The 23,617-nt window shown below is 43.9% G+C and overlaps 1 protein-coding gene across 1 annotated transcript; it reads left to right on the top strand.

Annotated features, from left to right (window-relative positions):
* The first annotated feature begins 7,254 nt into the window (after nucleotides 1–7,254).
* On the top strand, nucleotides 7,255–21,111 carry LOC122965728 (creatine kinase B-type). Its single transcript, XM_044329917.1, has 8 exons — nucleotides 7,255–7,358; nucleotides 9,477–9,690; nucleotides 11,235–11,389; nucleotides 11,537–11,669; nucleotides 13,473–13,644; nucleotides 13,883–14,006; nucleotides 14,122–14,311; nucleotides 20,695–21,111. Exons 2-8 carry the CDS (start codon nucleotides 9,498–9,500, stop codon nucleotides 20,871–20,873), a joined length of 1,146 nt encoding a protein of 381 aa, XP_044185852.1. The 5' UTR covers nucleotides 7,255–7,358; nucleotides 9,477–9,497; the 3' UTR covers nucleotides 20,874–21,111.
* The last annotated feature ends 2,506 nt before the right edge of the window (nucleotides 21,112–23,617 follow it).

Raw genomic sequence — 23,617 nt, 5'->3', positions numbered from 1 at the left:
ATACAATGCAAACAAACATGAAAAACAAAAAATAAAAATAAAGACATTAAGTAACAGGAAAGACAAGAACAAAACACCAATCAACAATTCAACAGACTCACTACATGCAGGACAATCAACATACAAACATCAGAGAGACGAGGATGTTTTGGGTTTGCAAATGCAAAAATATAATAAAGAATCAGGAATATGGAATATACAGAGTATTGTATATTGTATATAGGTGTAGCATCATCTGAAACAGGTACAATTTATCTCACAATAAGAAGATGAACCAGTTATTCCAGTCTGAAGGAGCCTTAAACATAAACGACTGTAGGAGTGGAGAAGTATTGTGTAGAGCTTCAGTTGATAAATTGAGGAATATGGTACCAAAAACTGTTGTAGGTAATGAAGATAATTGAAATGTACACATTTAGAGATGAGTAGATTCTTATACTTTATACAGGGATGGATACTAAAGGAACATCCAAGAGCAGATTATTGTGTGCTGTATCGAGGGGTCAAAGGTTAGTTCTGGATGCATATTGATGAAAAACATTGACATAGTCAAGAGATGGAAATATAAATGGTGAGGCAAGTTTCTTTCAGACACTAAGTGTGGAACAGTTTCCAGATTGAAATAAAACACAGATGTTAATTTTGCAGAAGTGTGAATGTTGGTTCAGAGTCAACCTGTAAACTCAAGTATTAAATCTGATCAAGTCTATGCAGAGAAGTACCATCATTACTCGTTGTTATTAGATTATTAGATTATTAGATTTAGACTCTGCCTTGTACCAAAGACTGTAATGTAAGATTTAGTTTGATTGAGCAGTAATTTATAGCATCAGAGCCAGAAATGAGATCGCAGTAAATGAGGTTTAGAAGTATAAATGACAGTATCATCTGCATATAGTCGAACAGAAGGATTAGAACAGATTACAAGAAGGTCATTAATAAAAATAGAGAAAAGAAGTGGACACAGTGTCGAACCCTGAGGTACACCTCTTTGTTGAACAGATAAATCAGACTCACTCCCTTCAAGGACAACACATTGTTTTCTATTATGTAAATAAGACTTCAACCATAATATCGCATTTTGAGAAAGACATAAAACTTATCTAAGAGCAAGTAGTGATCAACCAAATCAAAAGTCTTATTGAGATCAATAAAAATAGCTCCTGTAATATGACCAGTATAGACATTGATTGATTAGGTCTAAGTAGGATATTATTAGTCTTAAAATACTGTGATAACTGATTAAAGATTAGTTTTCAAATACTTAAGCAAGAGAACAGATCATCGATATAGATCTGTAATGATTTGGATCACAGGTAGATAAACACATGTTCAACAAGTCAACAAGTAGGTACATGAGACTGTGAGAGGCTGATTTAATATATAATTATAAATATATAATAATAGACTTATCTCACAGAATTTTGTTTAAATCTAAAATAATCATTTCATTTTTACATGAGATAGAATCCATGTTGGAAATCAAACAGTCAGAGGACTGAGGGAGGTCTGTATATGTTTCCAGTGGTTATATATTTATTCTGATGTGTTCAGCTGTAGGTGTAATTAGCTCAGAAGCTAAAGGAAACATATGCAGCCACACCGCCATCAGCTCTGTATGTATATAATACATAATTCACACGTTTGATTTTATTGTCAGAGATTTTGCTACTAAGCCATGTTTCAGTGTAATAATATTAGATTATAGATTATGTTGCACAGAGTAAATCAATTTTTGTCAAAAGACTTCTTATGTTCAAATGAATAATTTTTAAGCTTTAATATGATCCAGTTTTAAAGTAAGAGTTCACAGGGATACCAGCACTATTAGGGTAAAAGTTAGAAGCCTGGTAGATCAAACAATCTAAGGTTGTAAAGGTTTACAAAAAAACACACACACAAAATACATAAATACAAAACAAACAAGAACACAAAATACACAAATCTGGCCCAGCAGCCGCAGCCATCCTAAGCCGAGGCATCTCCGTGAGAAGGCCAAGTTAAGTCGATATAAGCAGAGACCATTAATAGTCCACACACAGGTCAATCTGCATCAGAGATAGAAGCAGTGATGAAACCATTAGCCACTGGGAAAAAAGGACAGCCTTCAAATCAACAGGCCTTTAACAAAATGCAGAACAAAAACAAACAAAAAAAGACAATTTTGAGACAACTGAGAACATCTGCAACAGTACAACAGTACAACAGTACAACAGTACAACAGTACAACAGTACAACAGCTGCAACAGTACAACAGTACAACAGTACAACAGTACAACAGTACAACAGCTGCAACAGTACAACAGTACAACAGTACAACAGCTGCAACAGTACAACAGTACAACAGTACAACAGTTCAGCCAGATGTAAGCAAACAAATCAGTGTGATAACTAAAAGTCACGCCAGCAGAGACAAACCAGTCGCCCAATAAATAAATAAATAAATAAATAATAAAAACAGTGTATCAAGCCGTGTCAACATTACCTGTCTGGTGTAGCATAACGTCCCTGCATGTTTCAAAGGCCTTAAACAACCGACCGGCTCTTTCTTCAACACCACAGGACTGCAGGCCAACGATATTCAACTGAGAGCCTCAAACTCCTCACTGACCATCTAAACCACCTCCTGCACACAGAAAGGATCAGATAAGGAACCCTCATCTCCTGCAGGGTCACCAAACCAGACCACTGACCCAAACCACCTTTGATCCTTCAAACTACAAGAGCAGCAAGATGGGAAGACCAGTTCACAGCCCAGTATGAACTGATGGTACCATTTGGATGAACGACCCCCACCACTGGTTATCATAACTCACCTCTAAGAGCCAATCAGAGACGAGCTGCCACCAACTTTAATCCCACTGTGGGTTTTGACTTTCAGGACTTGAGGGACCAACCCAAGAACTGATCACTGGATAAACCAGCATAAGACACAAGACCTGCTGCACTATATGCCATGCTCCATTCACACACACACACACACACACACACACACACACACACACTCACACACACACACACACACACACACACACACACACTCACACACACACACCCTCTAATGACATGGACCCCTGCCGTTCACAGTCAGATCAAGAAGAACAGAGGACTGTAAAGCCCATGGACTTACAGATGTAGTTTTAGATCTTGTCTAATTATTGTTGTATGTTGATACGTGTGTGCATCATATGTGTGTCATTATGTGCTTTAGTTAGACTTTTATTCCACTGCCTTTAAGCCAGGACATGAACATAACACACATAACACTATCATGTTTGGTACCATTCTGCTAAAGCTACTATGGATCCTGCAATTGCTAAATTGTAAATACTTTGATTAATGGAGTAACTGTATTCAGGGACTGAACCAGCCAGTCCGTGGACAGGAAGGGACTGACTCTGCTCCCCCAGAACTCTGCAACCCCTGGGACTGACCAGGATGCATCTTCTGGGCGGACAGACCGAAACTTTAAAAACAGAGTCTTATCTGAGACTCTGTGCTATTTTTTTTAGGCTGCTGCTTTGTCTTCTTGCTGTTGGAAAGTTTGCATTTCGCTAGTCTGAAGATGTGACTCAGAACAACAGGAAATTAAACCTCAGAATCTGGAGTCATGAGTTGAGGATCAAGTCTAGGAGAGCCTGAACCAGGAGCTCTCTTCCAATGGAAACTCTTCAACTCTGGACCGGCCGACTCACTCATCACTACCAGATCCAGACTCCAGCTCCTCACCCCAGCACATCAGACTCCATTCTCCACAAGAAGCCGCCCCAGAGAGCAAACAAGTATTCATACAAAACCTTCATCAACGTGCTTAAACCCTGATGCTTGAATTTGTAACTTCAGTTGGTGATTCAGAACTAAGCTGTTGTACCGTTGATTTGACTCGCTGCTTCTCAGGTAACAGTCATCTCATCTGTTTATCAGGTCTCTCATACCAACTACACAATACATAACTCTGCATCATTCACTACCCACAGCCTTGTGCACCAGTTGTAGTCCTAGTATTAGTAATAAATTAGTAATAAATGTGCATGTAATTAAAGTGAACTTGTTTGTGTTTTCTTGTGCATCTCAGTCACTGAACCTTAAAAGACTTTATACTCTTGCAAAATCATAATTAAGATTAATAACAATCATAATTCTAATTGATCTCTCTTGTGTGTCCAACAAGGAGGATTATTTCCTTATTATTATACCTACTCTAATATGAGTTATGACACTGGACGAATAATTTCATGTTGGAGTTGTGCACAATAATAATTCATAATTCCCCCATAAAATCATAAAGATATTTGAGTGCACAAATTCCTACACTGGACACAGAAAGCCAGATGTACAACAGATTAACAGTATGTAGATGTGAGTATCTTTAAACACCAGCTCCTAATCCTTAATCTTTAACAATGTGTTGTATTTTAAAAGCTTGTTATATTATCCATTGTCTCAAATCTTCATCTGAAAAGTAACTAAAGCTGTCAAATAAATGTAGTGGAGTAGAAAGTACAATATTTCCCTCTGAGATGTAGAAAGTAGCATCACATGGAAATACTCAAGTAAAGTACAAGTACCTCTAAACTGTACTTAAAGGGAACCTGTTATGGTCATTTCCAGCTCTATATTTTATTCTGGGACTCCATTAGAGCAGCTTTGCATGATTTCCAGTTAAAACCTCCTTATTTATCTTCTACTGGCCCTTTACGTAGACCCTCAGTTCAGCTTCTGTCTCTAACAGGAAGTCTTAGCTCCTGTCTCTTTAAGGCCCGCCTCCCGATGAGCCCGCTCTGTTCTGATTGGCCAGCTTTCAGGAAGCCTGCCGAGGGGCAGCCTATCAGAGTTGTGTTAAGTTACCGCTGATGCAAACCCAACATTTCCTGCTTTACTGCTTCATATTAAAAGCTTTTAAATTACTAAATAACGGGAGACTTTTATTGTGAACTATTTACAGGAAGTGAAACATGTTCCTCACTGAATTAGCGGAGCTTCGTTAGCGGCGCTAAAAACCAGTTGAGAGAACAACACGTGGAAATATTCTGAACTGTTTGTTGAGCGGATTAGTTAGAAACAACGCAGGCAGGAAGAGTACAAGCAGAAACAGCCACAGTGATGATGATGATGTTTGATGAAGAGCTGCAGACGACCAGCACACCTCCAACAGGTAAACTACTTGTTGTACTTGCTGCTGTGTGACGGCGTCGTGGCTCAGCACGGAGCAGACGACCAGGTAAACAAATCCGTCACCAGACGACGTCGACAGAGCTGCTGCTTCCTGCTCACAAGGATTAATGATACATACTTTTACCTCATTATTTGACATGTTTAACATTATATACATGACTGAAAATAAGGAAAAAGCATCACAGGTCCCCTTTAAGATCAGAACTTGAATAAATGTACTTTCCACCAGTCCAGTAGATCTCTCTCAGAAACAGACATAAAGATGTTTTTGAGTTTATTTCCTGTTTAAGATATAAAAAGCTTCTCATGGATCAGACTCTGTGATCCAGTCTGAAACGTCTCACAGCTGTCAGACGTTCATGATCCTCAGAGGATGAAACCTGCCGACCGGACTGATCCTCTCTTCAACGGACACCGCCTGCAGGTTCATATTCCAGTTTTTTTTAGTGAAATATCTCAACAACTGTCTGATGGATTCATATAAAAAAAATGGCTAAACAGCTACATGTTAGCATGTTAAAATGCTGACGTTAGCATTTAGCTTAGCTCAGCCTCACAGAGCTGCTGTAGAGTCAGTGAGGGTGGTTTTAGACTGATGGAGCAGAAAGAACACACACACACACACACACACACACAGACACACACACACACACACACACACACACACACACACACACACACACACACAGACACACACACACACACACACACACACACACACACACAGACACACACACACAGACACACACACCTCTGCAGGTGATGAATAATTTAGAGCTGCAGGAGAAAGTGCTCCGTCACTGAGGTCAGTCTGTCGTTTCATTGATGCTCAGCTAAACCAGAAACTGCTGAAGCTTCACATCAGATTTTATATTTGTCCTGAAAAACACGACGACAACAAGAATTATATTTTTATTTTGTTTTCTGTTTAATGTGGATGGTTGATGTTGGCCACTGGTCAGTTATTGTAGTGGGAAACATCATGATAAGAAACATGCAGGCTGCAGTAACAAACGCAGATGTTCAGAACATTTTTAATATTTTATGTCACAAACAGCTGAGATGAAACAAACATGTGCAGCTGGAGGAACAGCGGTCAGTGAATGCACCATAAAACTGTACGTCTCGTGTCAGGAGGTCACGGCGTGACGTTCACCTCCTCAAAGACGTGACTGAGGCTGCAGCAGAGTCTCTTTACTTCAGTTATTAATATGTTCTATTGATCAGGACCACACATGAATCAGGATTTAAAAGGCTCATATTCATCTTCAACATGATGACATATGATACAGAATCATATCCAGTGATGAAACAGGTTTATAACTCCAGTGCAAACGCCAAAGTCCAGTCTGTGTGCAGGTGAGACGTCCTGGAGATGTGACGTCTTCATGATGTGACTTCATTTCATCAGGTGATTGTTGCTCGTTAGGAGGAGGCAGGTTGGGAGGACGTCTAGCAGAGCTCTGCTCCAATCAAACCAAACCAAACCACCACCGTCCTCCAGCTCAAACCGAGAGCTTCCTCCAACACGTTGCACTATCAACCTGTGTTATCTGAGCACCAGCGGGTGAACTGGCTTCTTCTGAATCTGTCGACAGAATATTAACACATAGTTTTAACGTTTGATGTGTTTTTACATCGTAGTTGTTTATTCTCTTCGAGCTTTAACTCATTTTATTGTGTTTATCTTGTTTTGTTGTTTTATTGTGAAGGTTCTGATTCTTTGCTTCAATATAAAACTGCTATAAACTGTATTATTATTATTATTATTATTATTATTATTATTATTATTATTATTATTATTATTATTGTCGTTGTTGTTGTTGTTGTTGTTGTTGTTGTTGTTGTTGTGTGAGAGGTGAATCAGTGGTTTTGGGGAACATACAGAAGCTCTGCTGTCAGGAAACAGGTGATGACGTGTTCAGTGTTTTGCTCAGCGGCACTGCGGCAGGATCCGAACCTGTGACAGCAGAGAGAGAGAGAGAGAGAGAGAGAGAGGGGGGGGGGGGAGAGATACGTCACGTGACCGGCCGCGGCCTCTCTGTCCAATGGAATGAATGGACTGTAAATAGGAGCCAATGAGGAGCGGGGGGCGGGTATAAAAGGCTGAGAGCCGCTTTAATCCGCAGCAGCAGCAGCAGCACCGGACCCGCTTCAGACCACATCCCAGACCCGACTGACAGGTAGGAACACCTTTAACCCTGACCAATCACAGCACTGCCGATCACCTCATCGATACATCCACCATCAGTTCATCACGCGCAGAGAGGCGCGCGCGCTCTCTGCAGTGACCAGACAAACCAGTCAAACCAGAGAGCTGCTGGTTCCCAGAACAAAGAGACTTACTGACGGTTTACTGTTTACTGGCTGCACACCCGCAGAGAGCCTGTCTGTCTGTCTGTCTGCCTGTCTGTCTGTCTGTCTGCCTGTCTGTCTGTCTGTCTGTCTGTCTGTCTGTCTGTCTGTCTGTCTGTCTGTCTCTCTCTCTCTCTCTCTGCCTGTCTGTCTGTCTGTCTGCCTGTCTGTCTGTCTGTCTGTCTGTCTGTCTGTCTCTCTCTCTCTCTCTGCCTGTCTGTCTCTCTCTCTCTCTCTGCCTGTCTCTCTCTCTCTCTCTCTGTCTGTCTGTCTGTCTGCCTGTCTGTCTGCATCCAAACGACCTTGCAGTCCGTCCTGTCTGCAGGTGTTGCGCAGCCGCAGCGGACAAATAAAAATGTGTCTTTTTCTCAATAATCATCTTTGATCTGATGCATTAAAGCTTTAATATCAATAAAATGCGTCTTTATCGCCGACTGGACGTCTGAAATTCTGCAGCTTTGAACAAAAGGCCCAGAAATAAATCCACCTTAAATCCAGTCAGGCGTAAAAAACCACCGTTAATCTGCAGGATGAGGCCGAGACACTGCGACACACTCACACAGGGTTATTGATTATTTACACCTGATTGTTCATGAAAGATTTCATATTTCAATCAAGTTCGGATTTTGTCTCCATCATGATGTCTCCTCTAAACGCGCTGCAGCATCTCACTGTGTAAACAAACAAACAAACAAACAAAAGATTTCAGTTTCATTCGAATATTTCCACTTTATTCTAACAGACTGTGTCTGTCATTCTGCTGATTTGATCATTGATTAGTGACAGTTAATAACCGGTTAATTGCCGTTAGATTCCCGGGTCCGTCGTGTTGAAGGTGACCGGGGCGTCGCGGTGCAGCAGCCGCGCTCTGAAGGGTTAAACCCGGCCTGCTGCTGCGTCACTCCGGCGGCCTCCCGCTGATCATAATCAGCCTCTGTGTCCCGGTTTAGACTCCACACTGATCCCCTCAGGGTTTCCTGAGCCGAGCCGAGCCGAGCCAGACCGGGTCTGTGCTGCAGGACGATTCAATTAGACTGCAGAGGAATTTAACGGAATGATTGTAGATCAATAATGAATGTGATTCAGACTGTAGAGAGACAATCTATCACTTTATCTTTAGTCATCAATAAATAACTAGAAAACACTTCAGAGATAAGAAATAAAATAAAATATGTAAATCTATTTAACATCATAAAGTCTGAGAAGAGAAACAAAACAGACCGGAAGAGAATTTCACATTAAATCTGAATCTGTGTGTATATATATTTATAATATATATTTATAATATATACACAAATATATATTATAAATATATATCTCTGCAAATATAAATACTATAAAATGTTAAAAAAATAATCAGAAGCTGCTGTTTGTAAAAACTAGAAGATTTTTCTTTGTCGCACGTGTGTTTAATTAGAAGTTGGTTTGAATATAATTGATTATATTTCATATTATTTTTGATAGAAGCATCTGATCTTTATCTTTAAGATATCTGCAGTGATTTACATGCAGCTCCCAGTCAGGACCCAGTGACGCTACTGGTCCTGAACAGCGAGCTGGGAGAGAAAGTCAATAATCGATTATTGGCGGAAAAGATCAAAAAGAACTTAATTGTGATTTTAAACATGAACAATTAAAGGAGGTTTAAAGAAGCAAATATTAAACAAATACTTTCAGACTCTAAACTAATATTATTGACATTTGAACTAAAATCCTGCTTTATAAATATTTGATGTCAGTTGATCGTAACTATTGATCATCGATGTTTCTGGTGGACAGAAGATAAGAACTAACTGCTTTCTGTCAGTATTAAGTGACTCAGTTTGTGAACGTTGTTCAGATTTGATGAATTAATTAATCAATCAGTAAATGTTTGATGATCAGATATCTGTGATGACAATCTGAAGCTAATCAATAAATGTTCATTTCATCTCAAACTGGTCCAGGTCAGCAGCCCAGACGTCATCATGCCTTTTGGAAACACACACAACAAGCTGAAGATGAACTACTCGGCGGAGCAGGAGTACCCCGACCTCAGCCAGCACAACAACCACATGGCCAAGGTGCTCACACCTGAGATGTACGCCAACCTGCGCGACAAGGAGACGCCCAGCGGATTCACCCTGGACGACGTCATCCAGACCGGAGTCGACAACCCAGGTAACACCTTAAACCAGGTGACCCCTCCCCCAGACCAGGTAACTCTCCCCCGGACCAGGTAACTCTCCCCCAGACCAGGTGACTACTCCCCCAGACCAGGTAACTCTCCCCCAGACCAGGTGACCACTCCCCCAGACCAGGTAACTCTCCCCCAGACCAGGTGACCACTCCCCCAGACCAGGTAACTCTCCCCCAGACCAGGTGACCACTCCCCCGGACCAGGTAACTCTCCCCCAGACCAGGTAACTCTCCCCCAGACCAGGTGACTACTCCCCTGGACCAGGTAACTCTCCCCCAGACCAGGTGACCACTCCCCCGGACCAGGTAACTCTCCCCCAGACCAGGTAACTCTCCCCCAGACCAGGTGACCACTCCCCCGGACCAGGTAACTCTCCCCCAGACCAGGTAACTCTCTCCCAGACCAGGTAACTCTCCCCCAGACCAGGTGACCACTCCCCCAGACCAGGTAACTCTCCCCCAGACCAGGTGACCACTCCCCCGGACCAGGTAACTCTCCCCCAGACCAGGTGACTACTCCCCCAGACCAGGTAACTCTCCCCCAGACCAGGTGACCACTCCCCCAGACCAGGGAACTCTCCCCCAGACCAGGTAACTCTCCCCCAGACCAGGTGACCACTCCCCCAGACCAGGTAACTCTCCCCCAGACCAGGTGACCACTCCCCCGGACCAGGTGACCACTCCCCGGACCAGGTAACTCTCCCAGACCAGGTAACTCTCCCCCAGACCAGGTAACTCTCCCCCAGACCAGGTGACCACTCCCCCAGACCAGGGAACTCTCCCCCAGACCAGGTAACTCTCCCCCAGACCAGGTGACCACTCCCCCAGACCAGATGACCACTCCCCCGGACCAGGTGACCACTCCCCGGACCAGGTAACTCTCTCCCAGACCAGGTGACCACTCCCCCAGACCAGGTAACTCTCCCCCAGACCAGGTGACCACTCCCCTGGACCAGGTAACTCTCCCCCAGACCAGGTAACTCTCCTAGACCAGGTGACCCCTCATGTTGTTTGTCACCTTCACACTCCCCGGACCAGGTAACTCTCTCCCAGACCAGGTGACCACTCCCCCAGACCAGGTAACTCTCCCCCAGACCAGGTGACTACTCCCCTGGACCAGGTGACCACTCCCCCAGACCAGGTAACTCTCCCCCAGACCAGATGACCACTCCCCCAGACCAGGTAACTCTCTCCCAGACCAGGTGACCACTCCCCCAGACCAGGTAACTCTCCCCCAGACCAGGTGACTACTCCCCTGGACCAGGTGACCACTCCCCCAGACCAGGTAACTCTCCCCCAGACCAGGTGACCACTCCCCTGGACCAGGTAACTCTCCCCCAGACCAGGTAACTCTCCTAGACCAGGTGACCCCTCATGTTGTTTGTCACCTTCACACAGAGACTGTTCATTTGTTGAGCAAAACATTTCAACAAACAAACACTTCATATTAATCTAATTACAAAAAGAAAACACTACAGGAGTAAAACACACAACTTCAACTGATCAGACGTTTTGCGTCCCTGCAGGTCATCCGTTCATCATGACGGTGGGCTGCGTCGCTGGAGACGAGGAGACATACGAGGTGTTCAAAGAGCTGTTGGACCCAGTGATCGAAGACCGCCATGGAGGATACAAACCATCAGACAAACACAAGACGGACTTGAACCCTGAAAACCTGCAGGTAAACCATCACAAACTGGCCAAATCACAACTGTTTGTCCGATAGTTTGGGCTCTTTGTATGACATCATGCAGCTTGTCAGCTCTTATTGATCTGATTGGACGGTTGATCTGCTTTGATTCTATTGGTTCTTATCTGTCTGTTTCAGGGTGGGGACGATCTGGATCCAAACTACGTCCTGAGCTCTCGGGTTCGGACCGGACGGAGTATCCGTGGGTTCTGTCTGCCGCCGCACTGCAGCCGCGGAGAACGCCGCGCCATCGAGAACCTCTCCATTGAAAGTATGACATCACTTCCTTCCTTCCGTCACTGCTGCGGTGTCAGTCCGCCCCCTGCCTGCAGGACGCTGCGCTACACCTCAACATCATTTACTGCACCAAAGACCAGAATCTGAACCTCTGACTCAGTAAATAAAATATATGATGCGACAGATACATATAGTTATATAAAAATAACACATCAGGCAGCAAGTACACAACACAACAACTAAATAATATATAAATATGTATAAAATAAGTGATAAAACAAAGAAAATGATGCAATAAATGCGATTAATTTAACTTATAATATATTCCTGTAATATTCTAAGAAGTCGTTTCTTTTTTTAAATTCTTTGTAAGAGAGTTAATCAAAGTCCTTTAATATTAAACTAATTTCCTGAGTAGTTCACAGCTGGTGCGATTACGTCACCTTGCGAGTCGCGAGATCATGACGTCACATGAGAATCCGTCCCGTCAGGCGTCACGCTGAGCGTTTGAGTCTGAGCCTCCGCTGGTTCCGACCAATCGGCGTCTCACGAGGATTCTCGCGTGATCTCGAGAATATCCAGCTGCCTCGTGAGGTAAGACGGTGACTGACGGATGGTTCATCCAATCACCTGCCAGGTAGTTTTTTGAAAGTGCCCGCCCCCTTTTCCAAACAGTTTCCAAACACGTCACCGTCTGCTGCGTCTGGTTAACGATTACAAATTATAAGAAAAAACAGAAATGTGTTGGTTTAGTTAGTAAATATCTGCTCATTATATTTAGCTTCATTTGTAGTTAATCAATTAGAATCTTAACAATTCTTTAACTGACAGAAAATAATCTGGTTTCAGTTTGTAGACTCCCTGCTGACGCTGCAGCAGCAGATTTTAGACATTAAAGGTTTTAGTTCAACTCTGAACAGGATGAATGTGTCTCTGATGTCAAACCATCAATAACATAACAGACCATCACTGATTCATCTCACACAGCTGGTTTTACATGTTGGTGACCGCAGAGTTCACTATGTGGACACATCCTCCTCCTCCTCATCATCATCATCATCATCATCATCATCATCATCACAGTTTAAACTCTGCTGGTTCTGCAGCTGAGCTGCTGAGTCACAGAGGCAGAGGAAGAGCTGACCTTCATCTGTCTGGTTTTATTTCAGCTGAAAAGAAAATGTCTTTATTTAGATATTTTCCCATCATGCCTCAGTGAGCCTCAGTGAGCCTCAGTGAGCGTCGCGGTAAATGCAGCAGCGGATCAAACTGTTACATAACCGAGAGCTCCGAGTCGCCCTGCTGAGACTCTTAATGAGGCCGAGAGCTCCGAGCCTGAAACAAGCCTTTCATATTCAAATGAGACTCAACTGGACTCAACTGGACTGGACCAGACCAGCAGACTGCAGCACCGACTCTCACAGAGAAAACCATCATTATCTATTAATTCACTCGGAAAATGAAGCCAAGATGTAAAATAAAATATTAGAGAAACATCAGTTTTTATTAAACTTGCAGTGAAGATATTAATGTTCGGTCACAACAATCAGCAGTTATTGATCTCCTTAAAAGAATCACTCAGTTTAAACCCAACTTCACACTTTTTCAAGATTTAATAAACTTTATTGTTTGTCACATAGAAACGTCAAAGACAGAAATGTAACAATAAGTAGAAACCTGTGAAATAAAATAAGCAGCTATTTTACTTTGAAACTCCTAAATGTACCTTTATTCTCAATAATAATAATTAATAATTATTATTATTTTTTAATCTACATTAAAACACAGATTTGGATGTGTTGTGTGACCTTTGACCTCCTGTGTGTGATATCTGCAGGTCTGGACATCCTGGACGGAGACCTGAAGGGGAAGTACTACGCTCTGAAGAACATGACGGAGGAGGAGCAGCAGCAGCTGATCGATGACCACTTCCTGTTTGACAAACCCGTCTCCCCTCTGCTGCTGGCGTCCGGCATGGCCCGCGACTGGCCCGACGGCCGTGGCATCTGGTCAGTATGACCTCTGACCTGCTGAGTCTCAGCAATGTGATGGCCAAAAGACCCTGAACATTAAAAAAATAGTAAATTAAAGGCAAGATGTAAAAAAGTGAAGCCATCATATTTCTGAGGTCGGGAGGAGAAGATACCGACGCCTGACTGAACCTCAGCTGATGCTGAATCATGTTTCTCAGCAGCTGTTGACAGACTTCCTGTTGTATGTTGACACTCTGCTCTCGTCACTCTGCAGGCACAACGACAACAAGACCTTCCTGGTCTGGGTGAACGAGGAGGATCACCTGCGTGTCATCAGCATGCAGAAAGGAGGCAACATGAGGGAGGTGTTCTCCCGCTTCTGCACCGGACTCACCAAGGTGAACACCTGGACACGCACTTCCTGTTTCCAGGAGAGGTCCTTCTTATGAAACATCTCTGAACAGAAGCTCCTCACCTGAACACCTGTCTCTCTCTCTCTCTGTCTGTCTGCAGATCGAGGCCTTGTTTAAGGAGCGAAGTCATGAGTTCATGTGGAACGAGCACCTGGGCTACGTCCTCACCTGTCCATCCAACCTGGGGACCGGGCTGCGGGCCGGAGTCCACGTCAAGCTGCCCAACGTCAGCAAGCATGAGAAGTTCGGAGAGATCCTCAAGAGGCTGAGGCTGCAGAAGAGAGGCACAGGTACGCAGACAGACAGGTAGAAACAGGTAGACAGACAGGTAGAAACAGGTAGACAGACAGGTAGACAGACAGGTAGACAGACAGGTAGACAGACAGGCGGAAACAGGTAGACAGACAGGTAGAAACAGGTAGACAGACAGGTAGACAGACAGGTAGAAACAGGTAGACAGACAGGTAGAAACAGGTAGACAGACAGGTAGAAACGGGTAGACAGACAGGTAGACAGACAGGTAGAAACAGGTAGACAGACAGGTAGACAGACAGGTAGAAACAGGTAGACAGACAGGTAGAAACAGGTAGAAACAAGTAGACAGACAGGTAGAAACAAGTAGACAGACAGGTAGAAACAGGTAGACAGACAGGTGGAAACAGGTAGACAGACAGGTGGAAACAGGTAGACAGACAGACAGGTAGACAGACAGGTAGACAGACAGGTAGAAACAGGTAGACAGACAGGTAGACAGACAGGTAGACAGACAGGTAGAAACAAGTAGACAGACAGGTAGACAGACAGGTAGAAACAGGTAGACAGACAGGTAGACAGACAGGTAGAAACAGGTAGACAGACAGGTAGAAACAAGTAGACAGACAGGTAGACAGACAGGTAGAAACAGGTAGACAGACAGGTAGACAGACAGGTAGAAACAAGTAGACAGACAGGTAGAAACAAGTAGACAGACAGGTAGACAGACAGGTAGAAACAGGTAGACAGACAGGTAGAAACAAGTAGACAGACAGGTAGACAGACAGGTAGAAACAAGTAGACAGACAGGTAGACAGACAGGTAGAAACAAGTAGACAGACAGGTAGAAACAGGTAGACAGACAGGTAGACAGACAGGTAGACACAAGTAGACAGACAGGTAGACAGACAGGTAGAAACAAGTAGACAGACAGGTAGACACAAGTAGACAGACAGGTAGACAGACAGGTAGAAACAGGTAGACAGACAGGTAGACACAAGTAGACAGACAGGTAGACACAAGTAGACAGACAGGTAGACAGACAGGTAGAAACAAGTAGACAGACAGGTAGACAGACAGGTAGAAACAAGTAGACAGACAGGTAGAAACAGGTAGACAGACAGGTAGAAACAGGTAGACAGACAGGTAGACAGACAGGTAGAAACAGGTAGACAGACAGGTAGACAGACAGGTAGAAACAAGTAGACAGACAGGTAGAAACAAGTAGACAGACAGGTAGACAGACAGGTAGAAACAAGTAGACAGACAGGTAGAAACAGGTAGACAGACAGGTAGACAGACAGGTAGAAACAGGTAGACAGACAGGTAGACAGACAGGTAGAAACAAGTAGACAGACAGGTAGAAACAAGTAGACAGACAGGTAGACAGACAGGTAGAAACAAGTAGACAGACAGGTAGAAACAGGTAGACAGACAGGTAGACAGACAGGTAGAAACAGGTAGACAGACAGGTGAACAGACAGGTAGAAACAGGTAGACAGACAGGTAGAAACAGGTAGACAGACAGGTAGACAGACAGGTAGAAACAGGTAGACAGACAGGTAGAAACAGGTAGACAGACAGGTAGACAGACAGGTAGAAACAGGTAGACAGACAGGTAGACAGACAGGTAGAAACAGGTAGACCGACAGGTAGAAACAAGTAGACAGACAGGTAGACAGACAGGTAGACAGACAGGTAGAAACAAGTAGACAGACAGGTAGACAGACAGGTAGAAACAGGTAGACAGACAGGTAGACAGACAGGTAGAAACAAGTAGACAGACAGGTAGACAGACAGGTAGAAACAAGTAGACAGACAGGTAGACAGACAGGTAGACAGACAGGTAGAAACAAGTAGACAGACAGGTAGACAGACAGGTAGAAACAAGTAGACAGACAGGTAGACAGACAGGTAGACAGACAGGTAGAAACAAGTAGACAGACAGGTAGACAGACAGGTAGAAACAAGTAGACAGACAGGTGAACAGACAGGTAGAAACAAGTAGACAGACAGGTAGAAACAAGTAGACAGACAGGTAGACAGACAGGTAGAAACAGGTAGACAGACAGGTAGAAACAGGTAGACAGACAGGTGAACAGACAGGTAGAAACAGGTAGACAGACAGGTAGACAGACAGGTAGAAACAGGTAGACAGACAGGTAGACAGACAGGTAGACAGACAGGTAGACAGACAGGTAGAAACAGGTAGACAGACAGGTAGACAGACAGGTAGACAGACAGGTAGACAGACAGGTAGAAACAAGTAGACAGACAGGTGAACAGACAGGTAGAAACAAGTAGACAGACAGGTAGACAGACAGGTAGAAACAAGTAGACAGACAGGTAGACAGACAGGTAGAAACAGGTAGACAGACAGGTAGACAGACAGGTAGACAGACAGGTAGACACAAGTAGACAGACAGGTGAACAGACAGGTAGAAACAGGTAGACAGACAGGTAGACAGACAGGTAGAAACAGGTAGACAGACAGGTAGACAGACAGGTAGACAGACAGGTAGACACAAGTAGACAGACAGGTAGAAACAGGTAGACAGACAGGTAGAAACAGGTAGACAGACAGGTAGACAGACAGGTAGACAGACAGGTAGACAGACAGGCGGAAACAGGTAGACAGACAGGTAGAAACAGGTAGACAGACAGGTAGACAGACAGGTAGAAACAGGTAGACAGACAGGTAGAAACAGGTAGACAGACAGGTAGAAACGGGTAGACAGACAGGTAGACAGACAGGTAGAAACAGGTAGACAGACAGGTAGACAGACAGGTAGAAACAGGTAGACAGACAGGTAGAAACAGGTAGAAACAAGTAGACAGACAGGTAGAAACAAGTAGACAGACAGGTAGAAACAGGTAGACAGACAGGTGGAAACAGGTAGACAGACAGGTGGAAACAGGTAGACAGACAGACAGGTAGACAGACAGGTAGACAGACAGGTAGAAACAGGTAGACAGACAGGTAGACAGACAGGTAGACAGACAGGTAGAAACAAGTAGACAGACAGGTAGACAGACAGGTAGAAACAGGTAGACAGACAGGTAGACAGGTAGAAACAGGTAGACAGACAGGTAGAAACAAGTAGACAGACAGGTAGACAGACAGGTAGAAACAGGTAGACAGACAGGTAGACAGACAGGTAGAAACAAGTAGACAGACAGGTAGAAACAAGTAGACAGACAGGTAGACAGACAGGTAGAAACAGGTAGACAGACAGGTAGAAACAAGTAGACAGACAGGTAGACAGACAGGTAGAAACAAGTAGACAGACAGGTAGACAGACAGGTAGAAACAAGTAGACAGACAGGTAGAAACAGGTAGACAGACAGGTAGACAGACAGGTAGACACAAGTAGACAGACAGGTAGACAGACAGGTAGAAACAAGTAGACAGACAGGTAGACACAAGTAGACAGACAGGTAGACAGACAGGTAGAAACAGGTAGACAGACAGGTAGACACAAGTAGACAGACAGGTAGACACAAGTAGACAGACAGGTAGACAGACAGGTAGAAACAAGTAGACAGACAGGTAGACAGACAGGTAGAAACAAGTAGACAGACAGGTAGAAACAGGTAGACAGACAGGTAGAAACAGGTAGACAGACAGGTAGACAGACAGGTAGAAACAGGTAGACAGACAGGTAGACAGACAGGTAGAAACAAGTAGACAGACAGGTAGAAACAAGTAGACAGACAGGTAGACAGACAGGTAGAAACAAGTAGACAGACAGGTAGAAACAGGTAGACAGACAGGTAGACAGACAGGTAGAAACAGGTAGACAGACAGGTAGACAGACAGGTAGAAACAAGTAGACAGACAGGTAGAAACAAGTAGACAGACAGGTAGACAGACAGGTAGAAACAAGTAGACAGACAGGTAGAAACAGGTAGACAGACAGGTAGACAGACAGGTAGAAACAGGTAGACAGACAGGTGAACAGACAGGTAGAAACAGGTAGACAGACAGGTAGAAACAGGTAGACAGACAGGTAGACAGACAGGTAGAAACAGGTAGACAGACAGGTAGAAACAGGTAGACAGACAGGTAGACAGACAGGTAGAAACAGGTAGACAGACAGGTAGACAGACAGGTAGAAACAGGTAGACAGACAGGTAGAAACAAGTAGACAGACAGGTAGACAGACAGGTAGACAGACAGGTAGAAACAAGTAGACAGACAGGTAGACAGACAGGTAGAAACAGGTAGACAGACAGGTAGACAGACAGGTAGAAACAAGTAGACAGACAGGTAGACAGACAGGTAGAAACAAGTAGACAGACAGGTAGACAGACAGGTAGACAGACAGGTAGAAACAAGTAGACAGACAGGTAGACAGACAGGTAGAAACAAGTAGACAGACAGGTAGACAGACAGGTAGACAGACAGGTAGAAACAAGTAGACAGACAGGTAGACAGACAGGTAGAAACAAGTAGACAGACAGGTGAACAGACAGGTAGAAACAAGTAGACAGACAGGTAGAAACAAGTAGACAGACAGGTAGACAGACAGGTAGAAACAGGTAGACAGACAGGTAGAAACAGGTAGACAGACAGGTGAACAGACAGGTAGAAACAGGTAGACAGACAGGTAGACAGACAGGTAGAAACAGGTAGACAGACAGGTAGACAGACAGGTAGACAGACAGGTAGACAGACAGGTAGAAACAGGTAGACAGACAGGTAGACAGACAGGTAGACAGACAGGTAGACAGACAGGTAGAAACAAGTAGACAGACAGGTGAACAGACAGGTAGAAACAAGTAGACAGACAGGTAGACAGACAGGTAGAAACAAGTAGACAGACAGGTAGACAGACAGGTAGAAACAGGTAGACAGACAGGTAGACAGACAGGTAGAAACAAGTAGACAGACAGGTAGACAGACAGGTAGAAACAAGTAGACAGACAGGTAGACAGACAGGTAGACAGACAGGTAGAAACAAGTAGACAGACAGGTAGACAGACAGGTAGAAACAAGTAGACAGACAGGTAGACAGACAGGTAGACAGACAGGTAGAAACAAGTAGACAGACAGGTAGACAGACAGGTAGAAACAAGTAGACAGACAGGTGAACAGACAGGTAGAAACAAGTAGACAGACAGGTAGAAACAAGTAGACAGACAGGTAGACAGACAGGTAGAAACAGGTAGACAGACAGGTAGAAACAGGTAGACAGACAGGTGAACAGACAGGTAGAAACAGGTAGACAGACAGGTAGACAGACAGGTAGAAACAGGTAGACAGACAGGTAGACAGACAGGTAGACAGACAGGTAGACACAAGTAGACAGACAGGTGAACAGACAGGTAGAAACAGGTAGACAGACAGGTAGACAGACAGGTAGAAACAGGTAGACAGACAGGTAGACAGACAGGTAGACAGACAGGTAGAAACAAGTAGACAGACAGGTAGAAACAAGTAGACAGACAGGTAGAAACAAGTAGACAGACAGGTGAACAGACAGGTAGAAACAGGTAGACAGACAGGTAGAAACAGGTAGACAGACAGGTAGAAACAGGTAGACAGACAGGTAGACAGACAGGTAGAAACAGGTAGACAGACAGGTAGAAACAGGTAGACAGACAGGTAGACAGACAGGTAGAAACAGGTAGACAGACAGGTAGAAACAGGTAGACAGACAGGTAGAAACAGGTAGACAGGCAGGTAGACAGACAGGTAGAAACAGGTAGACAGACAGGTGAACAGACAGGTAGACAGACAGGTAGAAACAGGTAGACAGACAGGTAGACAGACAGGTAGAAACAGGTAGACAGACAGGTAGAAACAGGTAGACAGACAGGTGAACAGACAGACAGACAGACAGGTAGAAACAGGTAGACAGACAGGTAGAAACAGGTAGACAGACAGGTGAACAGACAGACAGACAGACAGGTAGAAACAGGTAGACAGACAGGTAGACAGACAGTTAATCCTTGAAGACAGAAAACTCTTTTCATAGTTTTGTGTTTCTTTAAAAAAATAAAACATAAACTTTATTATAATTTCTTCTGTAAAATGTTTGACAAACTAATTAAATATGCAGATTAGTTTATATGAGACAAACAGAAACTTTATTTATTCCAAATAAAGAATTAAAATGCAGCCGCAGACACAAAAATATGAAAACACTGTTAATACAACAGACGTCATCGTCAATGCAACAAATCATAATTTATATGTGAATGAAGCTGTTAATGAAGCTGTTAATGAAGCTGTTAATGAAGCGTCACTGTGACTTTATTCTAATCATCAGTTTTAGATGTTTTACTTCAGTCAATTATTGTTTTTTGTTTCTTGTTATTTGTGCAAATAAATAAAATGAATTAAAAGCCAATCAGATGCTGTGAACTCTGAAGGTGTCCCTCGGCCCGTGACATCACTTCCTGTCTGTGCCTGCAGGTGGCGTGGACACGGCGGCGGTGGGCGGAGTCTTCGACATCTCGAACGCAGACCGGCTGGGCTTCTCGGAGGTGGAGCTGGTCCAGATGGTGGTGGACGGAGTCAACCTGCTGGTGGACATGGAGAAGCGTCTGGAGGCTGGCGAGAGCATCGACGACCTGATGCCCGAGCAGAAGTGAACTGTGTCACTGTAACCTTTGACCTCTGACACCTCCCCCCCTCACCCCCTCACCGACCCCCCCCCCCTCACCCCCCCCCTCAGTGTAACAGAAACAGTCCTGAAGCTGCAGGACTCGTAGAGCTGCTCAGTTAGACTTCAGTCTTCCAACATGTGAAGGATTTTCTATTTCCTGTCTCGACCTGTTGGACGCATCTAACACCTGAAATATCTAATAAAGTCTCTGTGGCCCCAAACTACCTGCTGCTGCCGCGCTGTCTTCATTCAACAGTAACTTTATTAACACAGTCACAGCTCGATTTCACCAAACATCCTGAAGCTAAACGTGTCCGTCTGACGTTCAGGACTCGTCAGTGAGACGATCCTGAGCTGCTCACAAGCAGCAGGTTCATTTAACTTCTAATGACGGATCATAAGGATCCATCCAGAGGGTTCAAATATTAAAACACAGTAACAGCAGAGATGACGATTTACTGTCAGAAGGATTCATCAAACCAAAAACACATTCAGTCACTTGAAACCTGCAGGAACTGATAACAGATTAACGTCTAACACTGCAGGTTAACAACGTATAGACACGTACGAACGTGATCATCACTAGTGACTCTGTTCTGTCTGTGTTGTCTTATTATCTGCTGTGAAGGCGAGCGACACGGCGTTCTGACCACCGCAGTCAGGGAGGAGGAGCCAACAGTTCGCCAACATGCAGGAACTGATGTTCCATCAGAAACGAGCCGTGAACACAATCTGACACGTCGTCGTCTCGTTAGCAAACAGCTGCTTTAATTAACCAGCAGAAGATTGTAGTTTGGACTTTATTTCATTTTCTTTTTGTCTTCTCAGATTGAATAAAATGAGTGAAGCTTTGAAACAAAAGGATTCACTCCAAAACAAAGGTGACCACGAATAAAATGGGGATTAACTCAAACATGTATTTTCGTAAAGGTCCCTCACAGTTCAGATCCAGTTTCTAAGTCTGATCTAAATTCTTTTCTCTCTTGTGTTTATGAGTTAAGAACAAGTGAAAAGTTTTGCCAGGATCAAGTTTTTTTTTTTTTTTTATGTGTTTGTTGTTGTAATACTCATTTCAGCCACAAGGGGCCACAAGTGCACCACCACCATGTTCATTCATGTTTTCCTCCAGGTGAGTTTTAAAAGCCTCTAAACACAAGCTACATATATTCTGTAACATTACTGTCGCTAATCTGCTGTTAGTGTTAGCTTTACTGACGTTAGCCGTTAGCTAGCGGGCGCTAACGCCCATCCATCATTAATATCAAAAACAGGTGCTAATGCTAACGGCAGATTAGCCTGACATCCTGACAGAAACATTTTTTTCACTCGTTCTTAACTCATAAATACGACAGAGAAAAGATTTTAGATCAAACTTAGAAATTGGATCACCAGGAATATTTTTTCTTGTTTGCCTTTCAGGGCTTCCGTAGAAAAGTGATGCGAGTGTGAAAAGACACTTGCTGGAACCGTCTGTTGAGAGTCTGTTTCCGCCCGTCGGACATTCTTTGACGCGCAGCTACATTAAGCTCGACTGTTAACCCGCCACGGAGCAGCTAGTGCTGCAGTATAAGTTACCATGGTTGCCATGGTTACTGAGCTGGGAATCATATACGCCGCAGTGATGGAACGAACTCTCACTTTAAATTAGCGAGACTTATCAAAAGAAGCCAGACTTCCTGTCACCTATATATACTAACCTGCGCATCTAATGATGCCACCAAGTGTCCAAAACAATACTGCAAGATATATTTAAACAAAATAATACAACATATCAACAATACACATAAATGGCTCCCACAAAACCCTCAACACAAATCACTGCAAGCCCAGCCAATCAGGGAGCAGCTCTGCAGGTAACGTGGAGTCCACCGGGTCTCAGGTAAGGCCTGCATCTATTTAATCCCCTAGACCTAAAAACTAATTCTTTTACCTGTACTGCCTGACACACCGTGCTACCCGTGACCCCAGTGAATGCATTTGAAGCCACCGTCATTTACAAAATGACTCTGCTGGAACCTCAATCTGCAGTAAGCTAACAGGAGAACCCCAAAACAATCCCAACACCACCAGGTAAGACCAAAACCAGTTCAGTCCTTGAGGGGCGGCATGGCTCTAGAGCAGTTGTCTAGTGACCGGAGGGTTCCCGGTTCGATCCCTGGTTTCTCACTAGAGAGTGCTGATGTGTCCTTGAGCAAGACCTCGAGCGACTGTTGATGAGCCGACGGGCTGCTCGCACCAGCGTGTGAATGTTCTAAAGCACTTTCAGTGGTCGGTGGACTAGAAAAGCATCCGTTAATAAGGAGAATTTATGTATCTCCGGTGTTTCTGTCTTTTGTAAAAGCAAGACAGCATCATGCATCATGCTATACAAATAAAGTTTATTATTATCATTATTATTATTATTATTATTATTATTATTATTTGCCAAACATTAGCTTGTCTGCTACATTAACTGAGTTTTTGATCAATGTCGATACAAAAGAATTCACACAAATTCAGCATAACAGCAAACTAAGCAGCCAACCGTGTGATATCACCAGCGATACGTGTGAGTTAATACGCTGTTACAGTGCTCAGTCAGGCCCTCGAAGAGACTCTCAGCAGCTGGACGAGAAACACAAAAACATCACAAGCTGCTGAAATCTTCCAGAACAGGAAACAGTGTGTGTCCAGCAAACAGCACCTGCATGAAGGTATCAGCAGCTGACAGGTTGGAACAGCTGTTTACCC

This window comes from Thunnus albacares, chromosome 16, assembly GCF_914725855.1.
Source record: "Thunnus albacares chromosome 16, fThuAlb1.1, whole genome shotgun sequence".
NCBI lineage: Eukaryota > Metazoa > Chordata > Actinopteri > Scombriformes > Scombridae > Thunnus > Thunnus albacares.
This window is presented reverse-complemented; position numbering and strand designations above follow the sequence as displayed.

Excerpts from the sequence above, each read along its gene's own strand:
- LOC122965728 (XM_044329917.1), top strand. The coding sequence starts at position 9,498 with ATGCCTTTTGGAAACACACACAACAAGCTGAAGATGAACTACTCGGCG. Across the intron at positions 9,691-11,234 it reads GACCGGAGTCGACAACCCAG|GTCATCCGTTCATCATGACG; the intron begins GTAACACCTTAA and ends GCGTCCCTGCAG. Across the intron at positions 11,670-13,472 it reads CGAGAACCTCTCCATTGAAA|GTCTGGACATCCTGGACGGA; the intron begins GTATGACATCAC and ends TGATATCTGCAG.